The sequence below is a fragment of the Puma concolor genome, chromosome D1 (genome assembly GCF_028749965.1).
Source record: "Puma concolor isolate L17-30 chromosome D1, mPumCon1.1.hap2, whole genome shotgun sequence".
NCBI lineage: Eukaryota > Metazoa > Chordata > Mammalia > Carnivora > Felidae > Puma > Puma concolor.
Genome location: NC_141676.1, coordinates 82,775,799 through 82,795,755, shown reverse-complemented (window position 1 = coordinate 82,795,755; position 19,957 = coordinate 82,775,799). Strand labels below are relative to the sequence as shown.

Sequence of the window (19,957 nt, the reverse complement as noted above, 5' to 3'; positions counted from 1 at the left end):
TGCTAACACTTTACTCATATTTACATATAAAGTTCCAAATTAGTAAATATAATTAGTGAGCCAATGCCAAATATATGTTTTAATTTTCTTATCAGAACAAAGGCTGACTACTTAGATTTAAATTTCCTGGTATCATTCATATTTCAGTCTACCAAAATAAATGAAATGTTACTATGAAATCTATTATAACAGCAACCTCAGTGCCTTTGAAAGAAGATACGCATATTTCCTATCTAGCTTGAAAGGGTAATCTCCAAAGGCAAGCTATTTCAAGTTTAAGGAAACACAGTATAAACAACCCATGGTGGTTACTATAATTTAATTTCAAAGCAAAAGTTGAAGAAGAATGTACAAATCTTGATTTCTTAAAGTCAACACTGGTGTTAGTACACAAAGCATGTTCACAAACCTCTCCAATTTATCTCATGTGACCTGTGAGGTTATGTGCTTGATAATTATTAGGTGGAAGAAATTTTAAAGCAATAAGAAAATGCATTTCTTGAATAAAACATGTACTTCAAAATAGAGTTTTACAGTAACAAATAATGCAAAACATCATTATATATGATGAAAAACAAAATATTATTATTATAGAAATCCATGATGACACAGTATAGGATAGTGGTTAAAAGTATGAACTTTGGAGTCAGATAGATATGGGTTCAAATCGCAGCTCTGTCACTTACTGTAGTTACTTACAACACTCTCACCTACTGAAGTGAATTTGAGAGTGTTACTTTACCTGAGCCTCAGCTTCCTGAAAAGTAGATTGAAGCTTGAGATTCCTACCTCATATTTGGTTGTAAGAGTTAAATTAAGTAATATAAGTACTATGGTAAATCATCTGTATCTGGAACTCATACGAAACTTGAGATGCTAAGGCATGAGTATATCATTGAAGACCTATAATTCCTTGTTATTATTTGATTCTTCACCTTCCTGGTTATTGTTATACTAGGATAAGCTTTTTGTTTCTGCTTCAGAATTTGACTCTATATGTAAAAAGAAAAAAAAAACTCAGGGCAGCCTGTATTGAAAACTACATGTTACATAAATCAGACACTATCCTTGTGTTTTAATATTCAAATGACTGTATTTATCATGCCATCCCCTGTCTCGTAGCTCATAGTACCAAAAATATAATTCTTTTGAGCTATTTAAATAAGTTACACGAGTGGGTACAAAGAAAGTAAAATGGTCAGTTTATATTGATAATGTTTCTTAGAAGGTGAAAGAGTGCTAGTTTTGGTGGAATATTTTTTCAATCATTTGTCACGTTTAGGGAATGTGAGGCATTGTTTTTGCTAGTAAGGCAAATTGAAATTTGGCACTTGAATAGAAGAAAAAACGAGAAAACTCACCTAAGGGGGTTAGGTCTATCATTCTTTCTTTTTCAGAAAAGTGCATTTTTGTATTAAAACTTAACCCTGGATTTTGAGGTAGGAAGGTGAGTTCACACCTGAGCACCACCACCTATTGACTGTAACCATAAATATGTCACGGTTTTACAGTTTACTCATTTGTAAAATGGGTATCCTGCTTAATTAGTCCTGCCTACATCGTAGTTTTGTCTTGAGAATTAAATATGTTTACGTATATGAAAACAACATGTTAGAGAAACATCAAGGATTTAATGATTAGACAGACTTGGGTTTAATTCTCAATTACAAAGTATGTAACCTCTAGCAAGTTCCTTAACTTTTCAACATCAATTTCTTTCTCTACAATGGGGATAATAATGTCTGTTAGACAAGATTGTCATCAGGATTTCATCATATCATGTGAAGAATTTCCAATGAAGTCCTTGTCTGGTACTTCTTTATCAGTATAATATTTTGTTTATGAGGTTAATAATAAATATTTATTGGTCATGTAAATGAAGTATTTATTTAAATTTAGTTCACATACATTTAAATTTAGTGGGTTAAAATATAAAATTATCTAGATAAAAAAACCAAGGGTGACTGGTTAAATGTCCATCCAGAGGACAGAATACACTATAGGCATTATTAATATCATTATTATCATGGAAAAATATTTCCCATATATTGTTAGGTAGTGAAGGACATAAAGCAACACATATAGACTGCTCAATTTTTCAAATAAAAATTACTTGGAAAATTTTTGAAAAAAATACATCTAAAAAGTGTAATGAAACTATGGGTAAGTTTTATTTTCTCTTTTTGTGTGACTGTACTTTCTAATATACGTACAAAAATGTTTCATGCATATAACATGCATTAATAAAATGTTGCATGTAAATTATAATAAAGAAACTGACCTCCTTCAGCTGAACAGATAACCACAATCTGACTGAAAGGTCCATCTCCTTTATTGTTATAAACTCCAACCTTCACTTCAAAGGGAGTAAGAGGAGGAACACTTTCATCCCGATAAATGAATTTTGAAGCTTCAGAGGATGTCACCATTTTTTCCTTCCAGCCACGTGTTCCATTGGGCCTGAAAGCTACAATATAGCCAAAGCCTTCCCCATTCTGAAACTCTTCAGATACTGGCTAAAGAAGAAAAGTTCAGTTAATTATCAGTAAAATAATTGATTCAAAAAGCCATTTCTACCAAACTTCATTTTTTTTTCAAATTATGGATAACCAGAGAAAAGAAGACTTTCAAATCTCTAATGCTCCCCTGGAAGCCAATATATAGCACAATCACTTGACAGTCTTTGGAAACTTAAAAGGGGTTAAAAGCAAAAGATAAAAACTTAAATAATATCAGTTGATATTTAAGAGGAGTATCAAGGATACTGAAAACTCTTGAAATCAAACAAATTTAAACCACTTTGTCATGTATATGAAATTAACATTCCATACTAGAATGCAGCATGTTGGGGAAAACTGTCATATGGTCTGGTGGTCTGAAAAATCTGGTTGTTGGTAATGCTCTGCAGAGCCCATTGCACAGAAAAGATAGGAGATGTTAACATAAGAAGTTTTTTTTTTTTTTATTATTTTTAATGTTTATTTATTTTTGAGAGACAGAGAGAGACAGAGTGTGAGCGGGGCAGGGGCAGAGAGCGAGGGAGACGCAGAATCCAAAGCAGGCTCCAGGCCCTGAGCTGTTGGCACAGAGCCCAATGTGGGGCTCAAACTCACAAGCGGTGAGATCATGACCTGCGCCGAAGTCGGACGCTTAACTGACTGAGCCACCCAGGCGCCCCTGATGCTTGATACTATAGTAGATACCCAATAAATACTTGACTGAACATTTTTTTTTCTTTTGAGTTTTGATTTAAGGGAAAAGTGTATACAGTAAAGGAAAAGAGACAAAGCCTATTATATCAAAATACTGAATGTTTGTATCTCCCCAAAATTCATATGATGAAATCCTAATCCCCAATGCGATGGTATTAAGAGGTGGGGCTTTTGGTAGGTTATCAAGTTATGAGGGCAGAGACATATGTAGAGGAATAGTGCTTTATAAACGAAACTCCAGAGAGTTCTTTAGCTCCTGTGTTATGTGAGGGTAAAGTGAGAAAGTGGCCATCTATTAACCAGACAGCAGGCTCTCACTAGACTGAAATCTGTTGGTGACTTGATCCTAAATTTCCAGGCTCCAGAACTGTGAGAAATAAATTTCTGGCATGTATAAGTCACCCCCAGTCTTTGGTATGCTTCTTTTCGCAGCTGGGTCTGAGACACAAAGCTGATAAGGATGGGAATTCTACTTAAAGAGATTTGATCTCAGTGAAGTTCAGGTATTGGGAAGTTAATTCCTGTGCAGGAATCTAAAATAAGAAATAAATTTTTACTGAGGAAGAAGGGGATGGATAGGATAACAGGACAGAGGATATGCTCATGGAGATTACTTTGTGGGAAATGTTTTTCTGTACATTTTATCATTGCTTTTAGAGACTATCAGGTATTTGTTCAGTTTGTTCCAGTAGACATTTCCACTTACTTTACATTTTCATATTCTAAAGAACAGTTCTGTGACCTATATAGTTATGTTTGATAATAAGGTAATCTAGCATCAATAAAAGGATAGTAGCTTCACAGGAAATAAATGTATCTCTCACACCCCCTCTTCCCTGCCTCCTTTATAGAAGAAAAATCAGAGATCATATAGTGAGGGAGACAAGAGAACAAAATCAAAGTCCTAATTTCACTACTTATCAGGTAAAGTACTGTGCCTCAGTTTCATAATTTTTAAAATGAAGAAAAATTATTATCCTTATTAATAGGGTTATTATCCTTACTAGCCGAGGCACTGTTCCACAAATTCAGTGGCAGTCATTTTCTTCTTCCCCAATGGTTTTAGTAAGTGTACTATTTGTGAAATAGTTAAATGTCAAACTAAGCCAAGCAAACATCTGAAGTAGTTTATGGAAGGATGTGTTTTAATTATCCAAACTTTATTCTGAGATAGCTATATGACAGGAAGACATACTTCTTTAGTTTTGAAGAAAAGTCAACTGGGGCTGGATATGAAATGAGACAGGTTCACGTTGGCAATATTCATCTGAGAAATATATGATCAAAGTGTTTCTTAACCTCATTCAAACCAAAATTCTTCAGTTTCTCTGTACCAAGTACAGAACATATATGTAGCCTTGTTTTCTAAGGAATCAACAAGTTTTGATATCTGAGTACAGACTTTCTTACCTCCCAGGCTATGACTAACTCATGCCTTCTTCCACTTCTTCCACTTACATTGGTGGGTGCTGTCTTTGGAACTGTGGATTAAAAATAGGCCAGAGTGAGGACAATAAATAGATGTTTAATTTGAGAGTCCTTGTAAGAATATATTTTGACACTACTCATGTTCTGAAAAATCCCAAAACAAACAATTAAAATTTGAAGTTAGAATGGTCATATTCCATATTAATTAAAACAAAATGTCTGTGACAGATACCCTGATTTCAAATCTATGTGGGAGAGTTTTATATATATTTTTCATGGCCACACAATGCATTACCAAACTAATCTTATTGTAAACGTTCTGTGGTAGTAAGATTGAGATCGTAATTAACACTATAGTTAAGGACATCTACTAATGGTTAAATTTCATTCTAAAAATTCTCTCCTTTCTAATGATGTGACTCTCCTGTGGTCTCAAGGCTTGAAGAGCTCCTAGAAAGTAAACAGGTTGTCTTATTACTGCTTTACCAGAACCCCCAGGAAGCTCCAATTTAAGGAAATGTGGCAACAGTTCCATAGACTGAGAACCTATTTAAATAAATAAACATTAAAAAAAAAAACTATCAAGAGTGAATCTCTTTGTAAATTGTAAAATATATAACTACCCGCTGAAATTTTTTCAAATGAATAACTATTAAAAGAATAAATGTGTCAAAGGAATAAATTTCTCCTTCACTGCACCAAACCACAAAACTTGCAGTTGAAAGGGAACATTTTCAAATGAAGAACTATTAAATGAAAAAAAAAACTATTAAAAGAAATCATTTTCTAAGCTATGAGCCCGCATTAAAAATTTTACACTTCAGCATTGCCTTTATATCCTTGCATATAGTTTTTAAATGATATCGATAAACTCATAAACAATAAATTCACTCTCATATATTACCTACTTGGATGAAAGGTTATTAATTACTGGTAGATATTCATACAGCATTTTATGTACAGGAAAAACTGGTACAGAATTTATATTCCACTAGAAAGGAAAAAAAAAGGAGGTGGGAGAGAATAGTCTGTGAATATATAATTGGCTCCACTGAATAAAGACTTTTATTCACCAGGGTTTAAATTTCAGTATCTTTGGGCACTTTCCTCCATGAACATGAGTCCTCATCTTGCTCATGCACAAGTAGAAGGATATATACAGCAGCAGTTACCAATCTTTCTTTCACAGTGATGTATATATTAAAATTATTCATATGTGGAGTTCACTCTCATGAATTCCCTGAGAATTAAATGGAATTGGATACCCCTTTGTCTCTCATTCAAGAAATCACAAAATATTCAACTGAGAAAGAAATGATGGTATCAGAGCAATAACTGTGATATGTACTACTTTATATAAAGAGCAAGCAAATCATTTATTAATTTGAGTTTTTATTAGCAGTCATAGTTATTGCTAGATATAGCAACCTATGACATATCTGTTTGACACCAGGTCCCCAAGACACTGTTATATAGTCCTAGTTCTAAATTTATCTTCTAGTCCATGGCATAGGGTAAGGCACACAGGAGTGGAGCCGGGTTAACTGTATGCATAAAAGAACAGGGATCTAAGGTTCCAAATATTCCCTCAGTGGCTAATCTCAGAGTTACGAATGTTGTGATCATCAATGCAAGTCAAATAAATAGATAAGCAAATTATTTTGTTGACACAATGTTACTATGGCTTCTCATAGTACCATTTGTTTGTAAAAAATGTATGCACACACACACACACACTTCATATTCATTTTTGACAACAAACAGTTAAATAATATTATGAGTATTATCTACCAGAGATATTTACTTTGTCTATTACACTGGAATCACTAAAGTTATGCCCTAAACTTAGGATTTTGAATCCTCTTCCTTGAGGATACTTTCCCTATAATCATGGATTTTGTGGAAATAATAGGCACTGAATATTCTTTTCCATTTTATTCAGCTATCAAACATCACCCAAAAGGAGGATGTTTGTAACCTTTAGCTTAGAGCTGGAGAGTAGTCTGTAGGCTCTCCAGTAAACATCTCTTGAAAGTCATTTAAAAGATACGAGTAGAATAAAACACAAGTGACTATTCGATCCTTTCTTCTGAAGCCTTGGTAATATTGTTCCACAGTCCATTAATACTTTTATTTTTTAGAAAATATATTTATATTTTTCAAATATTTTAACTTTGTAATTAAAAAAATAAAAACAAACTAATAAAATATTTGGTGAAAATTTCTACTTTGAGGAAATGAGAAAGCAATATAACACCTTCTATGATGTGATTTGTTTTTCTGTAATTTCATCATCAAATTACCCATAAATGATCCATATTGGAAAATTTCTTTTATTATTTGAAATCAATCTTTGAAGTTTTCCTATTACTGCTAAATTCTTTTCAAGAGAAGATAGCCCATATCAATTTAATATAAAGAATAAGATCCTGCTCTTTCTCATCTGATCTCCAATTTTAATGTATAATAAATGACACAAAGAAGGTATTATGGTTCACTGTGTTAATAATATGTGTCTATGGGCACCTGGGTGGCTCAGTCAGTGAAGCATCTGACTTCGGCTCAGGTCATGATCTTGTGGTTCTTGGGTTCGAGTCCCATGTTGGGCTCTGTGCTGACAGCTCAGAGCCTGGAGCCTGCTTCAGATTCTGTGTCTCCCCCTCTCTCTGCCCCTCCCTTGCTCATGCGCTCTCTCTCTCTCTCTCTCAAAAATAAACATTAAAAAATTTTAATGGTATATGTCTGTAAAATCAACTGTTCTTAATTTAAAAAAGCTCACTAGCTATAATAGGAACTACTCATAGAAAAGTTAAGTCTTCAAACACATAGCAACATCCTAAGTGTCTATCCTAAGATGAATAGATAAATAGAATACACATGCTTGAATATTATTTTGCCAGAAATGAAGGCATTATGCCAAGTGAAATAAGCCAGACAGGGAAATACTGTGTGATCTCACTTATATGTGGAATCTAAAAAAAAATGGGGTTGCTAGAAACAGAATAGATTTGATGGTTGCCAAAGGTGGAGAATGGTGGGTGGGAAAAATGGGTGAAGGTGGTCAAGAGGTAAAAATTTCCAGTTATAAAATAAAAAGTTCTGGGCATGTAATATATGGGATGGTGACTATAATTAACAATATTGTGTACTTCAAAGTTGCTGAAAGATCTTAAAAATCCTTATTACAAGGAAAAAAATTGTAACTATGTGAGGTGATGGATGCTAACTTACTCATTATGTTGTAACTTTATTTAAATTTTTTTTTTCAACGTTTATTTATTTTTGGGACAGAGAGAGACAGAGCATGAACGGGGGAGGGGCAGAGAGAGAGGGAGACACAGAATCGGAAACAGGCTCCAGGCTCTGAGCCATCAGCCCAGAGCCTGACGCGGGGCTCGAACTCACGGACCGCGAGATCGTGACCTGGCTGAAGTCGGACGCTTAACCGACTACGCCACCCAGGCGCCCCTATGTTGTAACTTTAAACTAATACAGTGTTATATGCCAATCATATCTCAATAAAACCAAAAAAGAAAACACACAAAAAAGAAATATTAAGGCTTTAATAGCTAGGCATCAGACATTGTATTTTGTTGTCAAGATCCCAGTGTTTTCATTGGGTACTCTAATTCTAATGGTTTAAATTTCCTAATTGTATACAGATGATCAGTGGAACCTATGCTCATTCATTTCCTTTTGAAGCTGGTGAGACACAGTCATCACTTCAGTCAACACTTTGGAGTCCATTTATTTTAATTATATCCTTTTATTTACAAAAAAACATATTCATGGTATGTAGAGATTTGACTTAATCTTTCAGAGCCCTTGTGGTATCAAGTTCCATAATTCTTGTTAGAAGTATAAAATTAATATCTAATAAATGCTTTCATTGAGTGGAGAGAAATATGTATTTGTTGAAAAATTAGATACATTTTCAATATGGTTAACAAAAACCTGGTTTAGAATTAAGCAGCTAGATGCTTTTATCCCTTGATTTGCTACTGATAAATGTCATGAGCTTATTGGATTAGAGAATCAAGTTTACATGCATGGTTAATGGGTTTAACTCTAATTCTTCTGTTTCTATCTGAGCAATGCTGTTCCATAAATGGATAATGTAATTAATACTTTTCTCATAAGCTGAAAATGCTTTGCTGTTTTAGTGCCTTATTTGGCATGTTGAAATGTAGACTATTGTCATGTTTCAACTTATACATTAGAAATATTGTTATAAACACTCAAAGAGACCAAAATATAGTACTTTAATTTAAGCATGCATGACTTTAGGCATGAATCTCCAAGAACTCTTTATAAGTGTAATACTTTGAAAAAGTCAGTAGTTTGTAAAAGTCAATCATGCTAATATCATGCTTTAATTCACGTTAAACTAAACAAAATAAGATAGTATAAAACCATTTGCCAATCTTCTTTTTTCCTGAAAACTTTCTAATATTTATTACAGTAGATGTTTACATAGCCTATTAAATGATACAGCTCTTTAGAGATCTGGGAGAGGCTATATAATTTAAGAGCTTAATGGTAATCCAGCAACTGATTTGAAAACCAAGATACAGAAGAATAGAAAGAAGGAAGGGACATTGTTTATAAGATAATGGTGGGAGTAAAGAGGGAAATTAAAAAAAAAAAAATACCTACCTGAATTGAAGTATGTAGCACACAAATATTTCAGTTAACTCAAAATCATTTAAGTTTACTTGATAAAAAGAGTTAAATTTAAATAGTTTCTAAAACAAAAAATACTAGTGGTGTATCCTAAAGAGTTCAAATAATGTTTTACTCCTATCACTAGGATAGATAAGGTGTGTGCACAAATTGAAATACATTTTTGTGGGAATGAGAAAGATCTGGGTTTGGATCTCAAGCTTAGCATTCTAGTTGATTAGTTGAAAATATTTCTTAACTTTTTGTCCTTCAGCTGCTTCACAGAGATAATAATAGTACCTACACTTTAAGGTTTTTTTCATAATTATTTACCATAGTACCTGGAACTATAATTTATAAATACTATGTTATTATCTACTTAGATTTCAAAAAGAGAAAATGGTGAAGTGTTCTATGATAAACAGTAAAAGTTTAGCATTGAGTCTATACATATATAATCTCAAAAGAAATTATTCTTTTGGAAATCTGGATAATATTGTTTTGATAGTACCATGGGAATTATGCTTTCAAATTTGTTTTAACTTGGAAATGTAGGCAAGATGCTATTTTTTATTTACAAAAGAGGATATTTTAGAAAATGTAAGATTTCTCTGATTTATGAACCTTCTCGTAAATGGCAATAGTCAAAAGCACAGTAGGTTAATATATACAATAAATGATGTTTACCTCAACTCATATTCTCTTAGCTTTATTTATATGGCTCCCCAAGGAAGTAGAAGCAGAGGATGGGTAAAATAATCTTTAAAAGAGATTTGTTGATGTATGTGGTAAAAAGAGGATATTGAAAATGCAAGAGGAAGAAGGAAATGGCGGGGGGAGAGATAACTTGAAATCACTATCTTTGGTGAAGGGTCAGAATTCCAGCTTTACTTCTTAAGTGGTGACCTTGTACAAGTTTTTAAAACTTTCTACTTCTGTTTTCTCATCTGTAAAATGGGGATAAACACTTCTTGCTTTAGAGGGTTGATATGACAATGAAATGATATCATAAAGGACATGTACTTAGCATAGAGCTTGAACATGGTTCATGATTTATGACTGATATATAGTATTATGGGGACTAGGAAGATATGAAAAGTCATACTTGAGTGTCTTACATTTACTCCTGAGTTGATAACCTTTCAACACTCTTTTATCTTTCATGTTCAAGACTTCTACAACTCTTCCATCATTTTGCTATTAATCAGAAAAGCACATGCCCCAGGGCACATGGGTGGCTCAGTAGGCTAAATATCTGACTCTTGATTTTAGTTCAGGTCATGATCTCATGGTTTGTGAGATTGAGCCCTGCATAGGGTTCTGTGCTGATGGTGCAGAGCCTGCTTGGGATTCTTTCTCCTCTCTCTGCCCCTCCTCTGCCTCTCTCTCTCTCTCTCAAAATAAATAAATAAACATTTTTAAAAAAAAAGCACATGCCTAAAAATTAGCCAGATTTCTTTTATAAAGGCTTTTGCTAAAATTACTTACTATCTCTGCTTGCAAAGTGCCTCTGAAAATGGAGACCTATTTCTTGAATATATTTTGTAGAAAAAACTTGCGTAGGCCAAAGTAGCTTCATTAGTTAAAAATACTGTCTGCTTCATTTAATAGTATTTTCTTTTAGACTTTCTTAATTACTTCAACTAAATGCTTAATTTTTTAATAAATCTTTTTTTAGAAACATATACTAGAGAGACATTTGTGAACCCTAGAACGTTTTGTCTTTTCTCTGCACACATCAATGCCTGACAACAGTAGATTTTCTAATTGTCTCTTATAAGTAATTCTGCCCAAGTCCCATTTGGTCTGGTCTTCAAAGCCCCATTAAATGCCATTTACAAGGCCAATGCACATAACCCTAGAGAAAACCAATACAAAAATATTAATTTTATTGTGTTTATTCCATAATTTGTGAACTCAATGAAATTTCCTAAGTAATTATCATGACCAAGAACTGTGAAGGTATAAATAGGAACAAAGCAAGATCCTTTCAGAAGTAGGAGGTAATGGAGATTGAAAGAACTTTTAATAGGAAATTAAATGAGTCTTCTGGACTTGGGATGAGTCAAATGTAACCTCAATTGTTAAAGTGAGATTGGCCAGACAAAATCACAGAATTGCTAAGAATCAGAGAAACGAAATTTTATGATCCTTTTCCGTTACCCTCCTTTAGCTCATATATATATATATACATATATATATATATATATGTATATATATATATATGATTTTAGCACAAGGAAGGTTTTGGAAAAAATATTGTAAGTTTAGTAGAAAAATGTGTTGTGGCATCTCCTTACATCCTTAGCTGTCAATAGAAGGGAAATGGGAATGTTGTTTCCCTCTCAAGCTAAGTGAGAAGAGGAGGAAATCACTGCTACAGAGTACAGATGCTTACATCTCACATCCTGGCTGAATGCTGTCAAGCTTCAGAATTTTGCAATATGGCCCAGTCTGATGCTATTTTACCAGAGTGGAGACCAAAATAGCTCTTTAGAACATCAAGTTTGGCAGCTCAGGAATGTGATTACAGGGGGCCAAGTGGACACTATGGAAGGTAAGTTTAATTAGGCTGGCTGGGATCACTCCCAAGTAAACTTCCTGCTAGAGGACAGGATAGTCTCCAAAGAACTCAGTGCATCTTAAAAGAGAAAGAAGCAGCATGTGGACGAATGCTGTTACACATTGCACTCAACACCCATGTGAGTACTACACCCATGTGAAAACTACCTGAGTAGTTTTCCTCCTTCTTCTTATCTTGCCTATAAAGTGACTGGAGCAGCAGCTGGAAGGTGAGGGAAGAAGTGGAAAGAAAGAAAAGACAAATGAGCTCTTGGTTCAAGCCTATTCTGGGAAAGAACAAGAGAAAACATGGACTGGATGTGAGATTAAAGTTTTTATTTAATTTATTTTATTTATTTAATTTATTTAAATTAAATTAAAATGGAAGTCTTTAATACCTGAAAGTGATACTTCCCTAATATCTAAAAGTGCCTTGGATGTATATAGTTGGGGCTGAAGTCAGAGATCAGAGGAAGCATAATGGAGAAAATAAAATTATTTTATGTTAAAATTACACAGAGTTCAGTCTGTTAGTAAACCAATTACATAACTATGATGCAGTGCAGAAAATGCTAAGACTAGGAAAGATTTTTATCTGATTGTCTACTTGACACTCATTTATCTGGCCAAGCATTTACCTATTAAATGTAGAAAAAATATTTTGCTTTCTGTGGCCAGAAATATGTGTGTGTCCTTTTCCATTTCAGAGTCAAGAAAGAATGGCAGGTCTGAATACAATGTGCCAAGCAACTGGAAAACTATATGAATGTGAAACAAATTTTTTAAGCAAGTTCTTTAATTTGACACTTCTCTTTTTCTGCTCCTTTTGTCTTGTCTATGCTATAAGAAACAAAGAAAATGGCCATATACTGGTACAATTTCACAATCTACTTATAGACTGGTATCTGGCTAGATAACAAATGCAGCATGGAAAGCTAGACAGGAGTAGAGACGGAGATTTAGAGGAGAGGCATCATGTGTACTGTGCACCACATTCTGAAAGGCTCCCTTGATTCCCAAGCCGTCAGGTGGCCTGAGTGGCCAGACTTGATGGTGCAGTCTGTGACAGAGACTTCTCAATAGGAGGGCATCTTGGAGGAGCCAGATATAAGCCAAGAAAGTGGATGATACTTATTGTATCAATAGATATACATTTAACCTGAAAATATTTCCTAAATGTGAAAAAAGTTACTTATGCATAATTATTATTGTTAAAACTTCCATCGAACAAGGTAATAACTCATTTACATTGATGATGATGATGATGATGATGATGATGATGATAAGTGGCTAATATTAAGCATTTACCATGTGCCAGGCACTATGTTAAGCTCTTTACATGCATTATATTATTTAATATAAACAGCCAATGGAGTAGGTTGTGATTGTCTCCATTTTATAAGTGGGAAAATTGAGCCTTGAGCAATTTATATATCTTATCTATTTCACTGCTAATAAACAGCAGATAACATTAATCCAGATCTGCCTAATTCTAAAACTCAAATTTTTAATTACAGGTTGAAGATAGAACCTTCTTTTCTTTCCTTCCTTCCTTCTTTCTTTCTTTCTTTCTTTCTTTCTTTCTTTCTTTCTTTCTTTCTTTCTTTCTTTCTCAATATCTGTTATTTCATCATAAATTTGTTTTTGATGTTTATTTATTTTTGATAAAGAGAGAGAGAGACAGAGTGCAAGTGGGGAGGGAGAGAGAGAGAAAGAGACACGGAATCCAGAGTAAGCTCCTGGCTCTGAGCTGTCAACACAGAGCCCGAGTAGGGCTTGAACTCAGGAACCATGAGATCATGACCTGAGCTGAAGTCAGACACCCAACCACCTGAGCCACCCAGGTGCTCTTCTGTTATTTCATTATTTGAAATAAAGAACTGCAGATATTGAGATTTATGCTAAGAGCTTTGATAATAATAAACATTTTATACTACAGAGAAAACCAAACTTTTCTAAATAATAGATTACATAGTTAACTCTATCTTATGTCCTTTTCATTTATATTCAACAATTAGTGTTATAAATGCATAAATTATGGAATATTAAAGTTCAATTAAATAAGAAAATTGCTGTTGTATTCATTTTTACATATTTTTCCATTTCTACTGTAGTGTATATTTTACATTCACTTCCTAAAATGTGATTTTTTTTCTCTTGTGTTCTCTTTTTAAATGATAGAGAAAGCATTTCCTTTACCCAACCCAAAATAATATATGGGTTTGATGATAGTAACACATTTCCAAAATAAAACAGAATTATATCTATCTGCCTATCTATCTATAATCTATCTATTTATCTATCATCTATTTATCTATCTACTTACCTATCATCTATCTACATATATCATCTACAAAAACTTGTACGAAAATTATACTATAAATAAATAAATACAAATGTGCATTAAAGTAAAAAACGTATGTATATTACTATTTTGATATTCTAATAATAAGTCAGATTGACCCAATTTATCTTATATTTATTGACTGTTAAGAGTATTTTGATGAGTCTAAAATTCAAAATATATCTTAGAGGAAACTGCAAAGAAAAAAAATTTTTTTTTGGTGTGTGGGAAAGAAACAATCCCAAGGTAAAAATGCTTTACTAAACCTGCATTGGGATTTAGAATATTCAAGTAAATAGGATACTTTTAAAGGAACATAAAACTTTCAACTCAATATCTTGAACGTGAGACCTTTCTCTTTCTCAAGAGCTTCTCTTTCTCAAGTAGCTCTGTTGATTTTCAGAGATTACTTGGTCCGTTAGAACAGGATCATCTTTTAAAATGCAGAACATGTACTTAAAAGAGGCAGAGTATGTCAGTTGAGAGGGCATCTCAGGATATTTGTGTCCCTTTTAATCTGTGCTGCCTGATAAAACAAACACAAAACTTAACACTTGGTTCAGCACCATTAGTAGTTTTAGCCCTGTGTGGTACCAAAGTACAAGAAGCATTAAGTAGACTGTACAAGCCTTCTTCAACTAACTTTCAAAGGGGTGCATTGCATGCAGTTTTCATGCTATTTCTTTTCTCTTCCATGAGATTTTAACAGACTAAATAAAGTATGCCATGTATATAGAACTAATGATAAAATGGAAAGGCTTGAGTTATATGATTGAGGTAGCTGCAGGAAGAGATGAGGGTCAGGTCTTTCAGAATGTATCATCTGAATGCAATTTAGCTTGAAAAATAAAAGTGCTTTTGCTGAACTGTTTTTAAATTGTACAAGGAGATTTATACTATAAAAGTCTAAAAGGATTATTCATCTGAAACAGATTATTTATTTTCAAAATGAATATTTATAGAGAGCCTCTGAATTAGGCAGTAATCTTTGCCTTTGTTTAAACACAATTAACAATATGCAAAATAAGGCAATTTTTTTAGAAAATATGTGAGCATAAGTACTAATATTGGCAGTCATTTCAATATCTACATAGTGACTGCATAAAATGAGAAATGAGTAACCTGTTATACTCTTAATTAGTGAACACCTGTACACAATGAAAGTATGGCTGATTTATGAATGCATGAAAATCTAACCAGGCAATTAATATTCAATTTAAAATTCAAACTATTGAAAAAATAGCAGAAAAAAAACAACTTGTACTAGGCAAATCACAAAAGCAGAAAAGTTGGATTTTCTGTGAATGAATCTTTTCCAACATATTTAGGCTACTTTATCTTTTATTTTCTTGATTGCTTAGTTTTTATATAGAAATAATTTGAATAACTTTTGTATAGCTATTCCCACTTAGTGCAATAAATTAACCATTTGGTATTTTTGTATTTTTTTCAAAGGATTAGACCTAGTGTGTTTTAGAGGAAAAAATCAACTCTTTTGATAGTTTATTTTAATTATTATAAGCTTTATTCAATTTGTAAGAATTTACAAATCACATTTTTGGTTCAATTCTATAACCATAACACAAAATGAACAATTAATTCTTAGTCTTCTATCTATATGTATCTCTTACCTAGGTACTGGTTGGATAGGGGCATGTGAAGGAAATAGAAGGAATATTTCCTTTAATCTGTCAACAAAAACATACAGAGTACCAGTGCCAAAATATTGTCTTAGGTCCTGAAGATATAACACTAAAACATTATACAAAAATCCTCATCCTCAGTGCACTGAAATTCTAATGATTGAGATTCATATATTATCAGAGTGTAAAAATATTAAAATTATTTGTTTTTTTTCCTCCTTGTATCTGAAATTTACCCCTTTTTCTGTTTTCGGATTGGTCTCATCAGCATTATTCACATCTGTGTTTGCCTAAGCTAGTGCCCTACTAGACATTTTTTAGTAGACAATTTTATAGGACATAAGAGATAAGTCCTTAAAAGAGATAAGTCCTTATTGATAAGTCAATAAAACTTTGTTCAAAGTAATAAAAACTTTATGAAAATTTTTTCTTTATTTTTTTTTCTTTTTCCAGATTTTGGGCTAGATATTTAAATTTCGTTTTTTAATATTTTTAATTGTTTTAAAGTTTATTTTTGAGAGAGAGCATGCCCGCCCAAGTTGGAGAGGGGCAGAGAAAGAGGAAGCGAATCCTGAGCAGGCTCCATTCTGTCAGCACAGAGCCCTATGCGGGGCTCAAACCCTGTAAGCCATGAGATCATGACTTGAGCTGAAATGGAGAGTTGGATGCTTAACCAGCTGAGCCACCCAGGTGTCCCTAAAATTTGTTTTTAAATAAAATTCCTAATTCCTCTATGTTACCATTAAAAACATTTTAGAGATAATTCATTCCAAAAGACCAGAAGAATGCTGTATTTTCTGTCAGGAAGGAGATGGATATTTATTGTACACATAGGTGTCAAGGGGGCAGCAAGGCAACTTAAGATGATGTTTGCCTTTGCAGAGTATAATTTATGACATGTAGGTGGTGAAGGGCAATATAGAGTTCTAAGGAAGTACACTAAAATTAAAGTTTACTGTTAACCACTGGAGAAAAAGAGGTGGGCATATCTATTCTGAATTTTATGGATTTGCTATATCAAATGAGTACATAATTAGAAAAAGAAATTAACTGCTTCAATTTCATGGTAACTTGAAGATGAGTGCTAGGGTTGGGAGGAAATTGAAACATCTAGATGCATTTGCAGAAACAAGAAGAAAAAGATCTGAAAACAAATAAAATGAAATAATTATTTTAAAGGAAATAATTTTATGATGTCTAGGTAAGTGAATCCAGAAAAAAAAAAATTAGACTAAAGTAAGCAATCATGGTTAATTCAACTTGCTTTCAAAGTGATTAGCGCATGCTACATTGAATTCTGATTCTCCAAAATTCTTACCTGCTTGATTTGTACGGATCATTCGAGATGGGGTGCTTGGATCTCCAGTCCCAATTGGATTGGTAGCCACCACTCTAAATTCATATTCCACCCAGGGGTTAAGGTCCACTGCCATGGCTGACTCCATGTCACCTGTTATGATTTCTGGGACTATGGAGAGGAAAGAGATTTCATGGCATTAGGAGGACTCAGAAACAGTTACAAATGGCGATCAAGGATATCACAGGTATAACAGAATCAGTAAACTGATGTATAATTCCTTATTACACAAGGTCATGGTGTCATCTCTGGTCTCATTAGTAAAATGAAAATCAATCTTTAGGAAGTAAGCACTTGTCCATATCAAAGATTGTTGTAGTTAATTAGAATTCTTTCATTTCATCTTTATACATAAATTGCTGTAACATAACTTGCCATTATCTACACTAAAAATCATTTTGTCAACCTCTCAGCCTCAAATAAGAGGCTTACTAGTGCTATAATTTAAGCAAATAGTTCTTAAATTTCTAGGGAAATTTCTTGAGCAGTTTGCGTCTCTCAGTTCTGGCAAGCATGCTTAGCCACTTGGCAGTTCAAAGCTGCAAACCCCTCTAATTTAAAAACAGGTTTGTGGAATCTAAGCAGAAGCTCTGCACTCTTCTTGGAATGATTTTTGTGCTAAAGTTTGATTTTATTAAAACACAAAATTGTCAATACAATTATCATGGAGTAAAATACTTTTTACTTAGTATATATGCTATATTTGGGACTGCTTTTCTTGTTCATTCAGCTCTGCTGTCTAGGAAATATTTCGGGAAGAACATTTGTCACAGGTGTGGAAATAGGGAAATAGGAGAACCTTCCTTAGGATATGCAAAGATCCTCTGGATTTATGTCAATACTGGATTTCTGTGTAAGCGTGTTAAGATGGGGGAGGCTCTTGATTTGATGACTGTTCAATTTTACTATGACAATATGGAATTTGGATTTTACATGAAAATATCTTTTGAAATGTGTCAAGAGAATGTTAACAAATAATCAGTTCTGTGAAAGGTGAATGATCAGAGCATTGGCAGTGTGGGCTGCCTGACGAATGTCATATTACTGCAAAGCTGAATTTTTTTGAGGCAGTGAAATGAAGACCTGGAGAAAAGTCTGCCTGACTGCACTGGTAGCTGAGCAACATCCTTGGAGTCTAAGACATAGGGGAAAAAAGGCCACTGCTCAGTTCATAGCTTGGTGAAATGCTGCCTGCCAAATATAACATGGGAAGATTTCTCCAGACACTTAGCCCTCCCTATCTCCTAGCCTACACTGTATCATCAATACTTGCTTTGATCCATCAAAGACTTACCTCACTGTTTCATTTACTTCTGTTTACGTCAGTCACCTCAAGAAACTCTAGACATCTAAGTCATCCCTCATCCTTTTTATTCTAATCCCCATAGAATTCTGCACTTATCCTTTTCTGCCCTAGTTCCCCTCCTTCTCTACTCTGTGAAATCTGTTTACTGTGACCTCTGGAATTCATAATCCTTTATTAGCACAATCTCCTGTATATCATTTTCCTTCCTGAACATCCTTCCAACTTTTACTTTAATATAATCCTGAATCCCCAGTAAGGAAATTTTATGCCTCTGAAGGGATGGCTCTCTTAAGATATAGTAGACAAGAGTAACCAGTCCATCTTGGTTGTGTACACCCTCTCCTTTGTCTCCAATGGATTTTTTCCATTAGCATATAAGCATGAAGGTATTTTCCCCACCAAAACCCTGCAAAAACAAAACAAAATTCTCTCAAAACTTCCTCTCCTTCTAGCCTTCATCCAGTTTCTACTTCTTGAGAGCTGTTTGTGCTATTATTTGCTGTCTCTAATTATTTTCCTTTTTACTCACTCTAAACATAAAGATGGGAAGAAGATATCCTACCTTTAAGCTCTTACCTCCAGCTTTCTCCCATAACCACTCCTGTCAAGATTGCCAATGGTCTTTATTACTAACCCTATTGTCAGGTCTCTGTTCCTCATCTTTCTTGACCTAACATCATTCTTTGACACATTCTTTTTTCTTTGAAATACTTTTTAAAACATAACTTCTGTTTTTTCTGACATGACTATGTCTTATTAGTCACCATTGCTTATTTCTTTTCATCTTTTAGATTTACCCAGTTCTACTAACTCCTTGGTGATCTTATCTAGTTTTATGGTTTTAAATACCTTCTGTGTGCTATGACACCAATTATTTTCATCCATGAGCCTCTTCCCTAGACTCCAAACTCATTTGTCCAATGGCCTAATGGACATTTCTATTTGGATAGGGTTCTCAACCTTAAATTCCACCTCCTATTTCTGAAGTGTTCCCTATTCAGTGAATGAAAATTGTATTCTTATGGGTGTTGTAGCCAAGATCTTGGAGTTATCCTGGATTCCTTTCTTTTCTCCTTGTCTCACTTTAACCCATAGGCAAATTATAAAATTGCTGATATCAAAATATGATTTCTTCACTTCCTTTTGCAACAAAACTTCTTAAAATTTTGTCTATGTTTTCTTTCATTCTTTCTTTGTTTAATGAATTAACATACAGTGATATATTAGATTCAGGTGTACAATATAATGATTCAAAAATTCTATGCATTACTCAGTGCTCATCAAGAGAAATGTGCTGTTGATTCCCTTTATCTTTTTACCCTTTCCCCCACCTACTTCCTTTCTGACAACCACCAGTTTGTTCTCAGTATTTAAGTCTCTGTTTTTTTGTTTGTTTGTTTGTACCTTCTTTCTGTTTGTTTTTGTTTCTTAAATTCCACATAT

At 33.6% G+C, this 19,957-nt stretch overlaps 1 protein-coding gene across 3 annotated transcripts in view; it reads right to left on the bottom strand.

The window, feature by feature from the left end:
* The window catches only part of CNTN5 (contactin 5), a 1,391,028-nt gene that overhangs the window by 55,730 nt on the left and 1,315,341 nt on the right, over positions 1-19,957 (bottom strand). For all 3 annotated transcript variants that reach the window (XM_086678621.1, XM_086678620.1, XM_086678619.1), the window contains 3 exons: positions 17,170-17,319; positions 4,623-4,693; positions 2,282-2,516 (listed from right to left, as the gene is read on the bottom strand). In XM_086678621.1, coding sequence (XP_086534747.1) covers positions 2,282-2,516; positions 4,623-4,693; positions 17,170-17,319 — 456 coding nt within the window. The remainder of the gene's footprint in view (positions 1-2,281; positions 2,517-4,622; positions 4,694-17,169; positions 17,320-19,957) is intronic.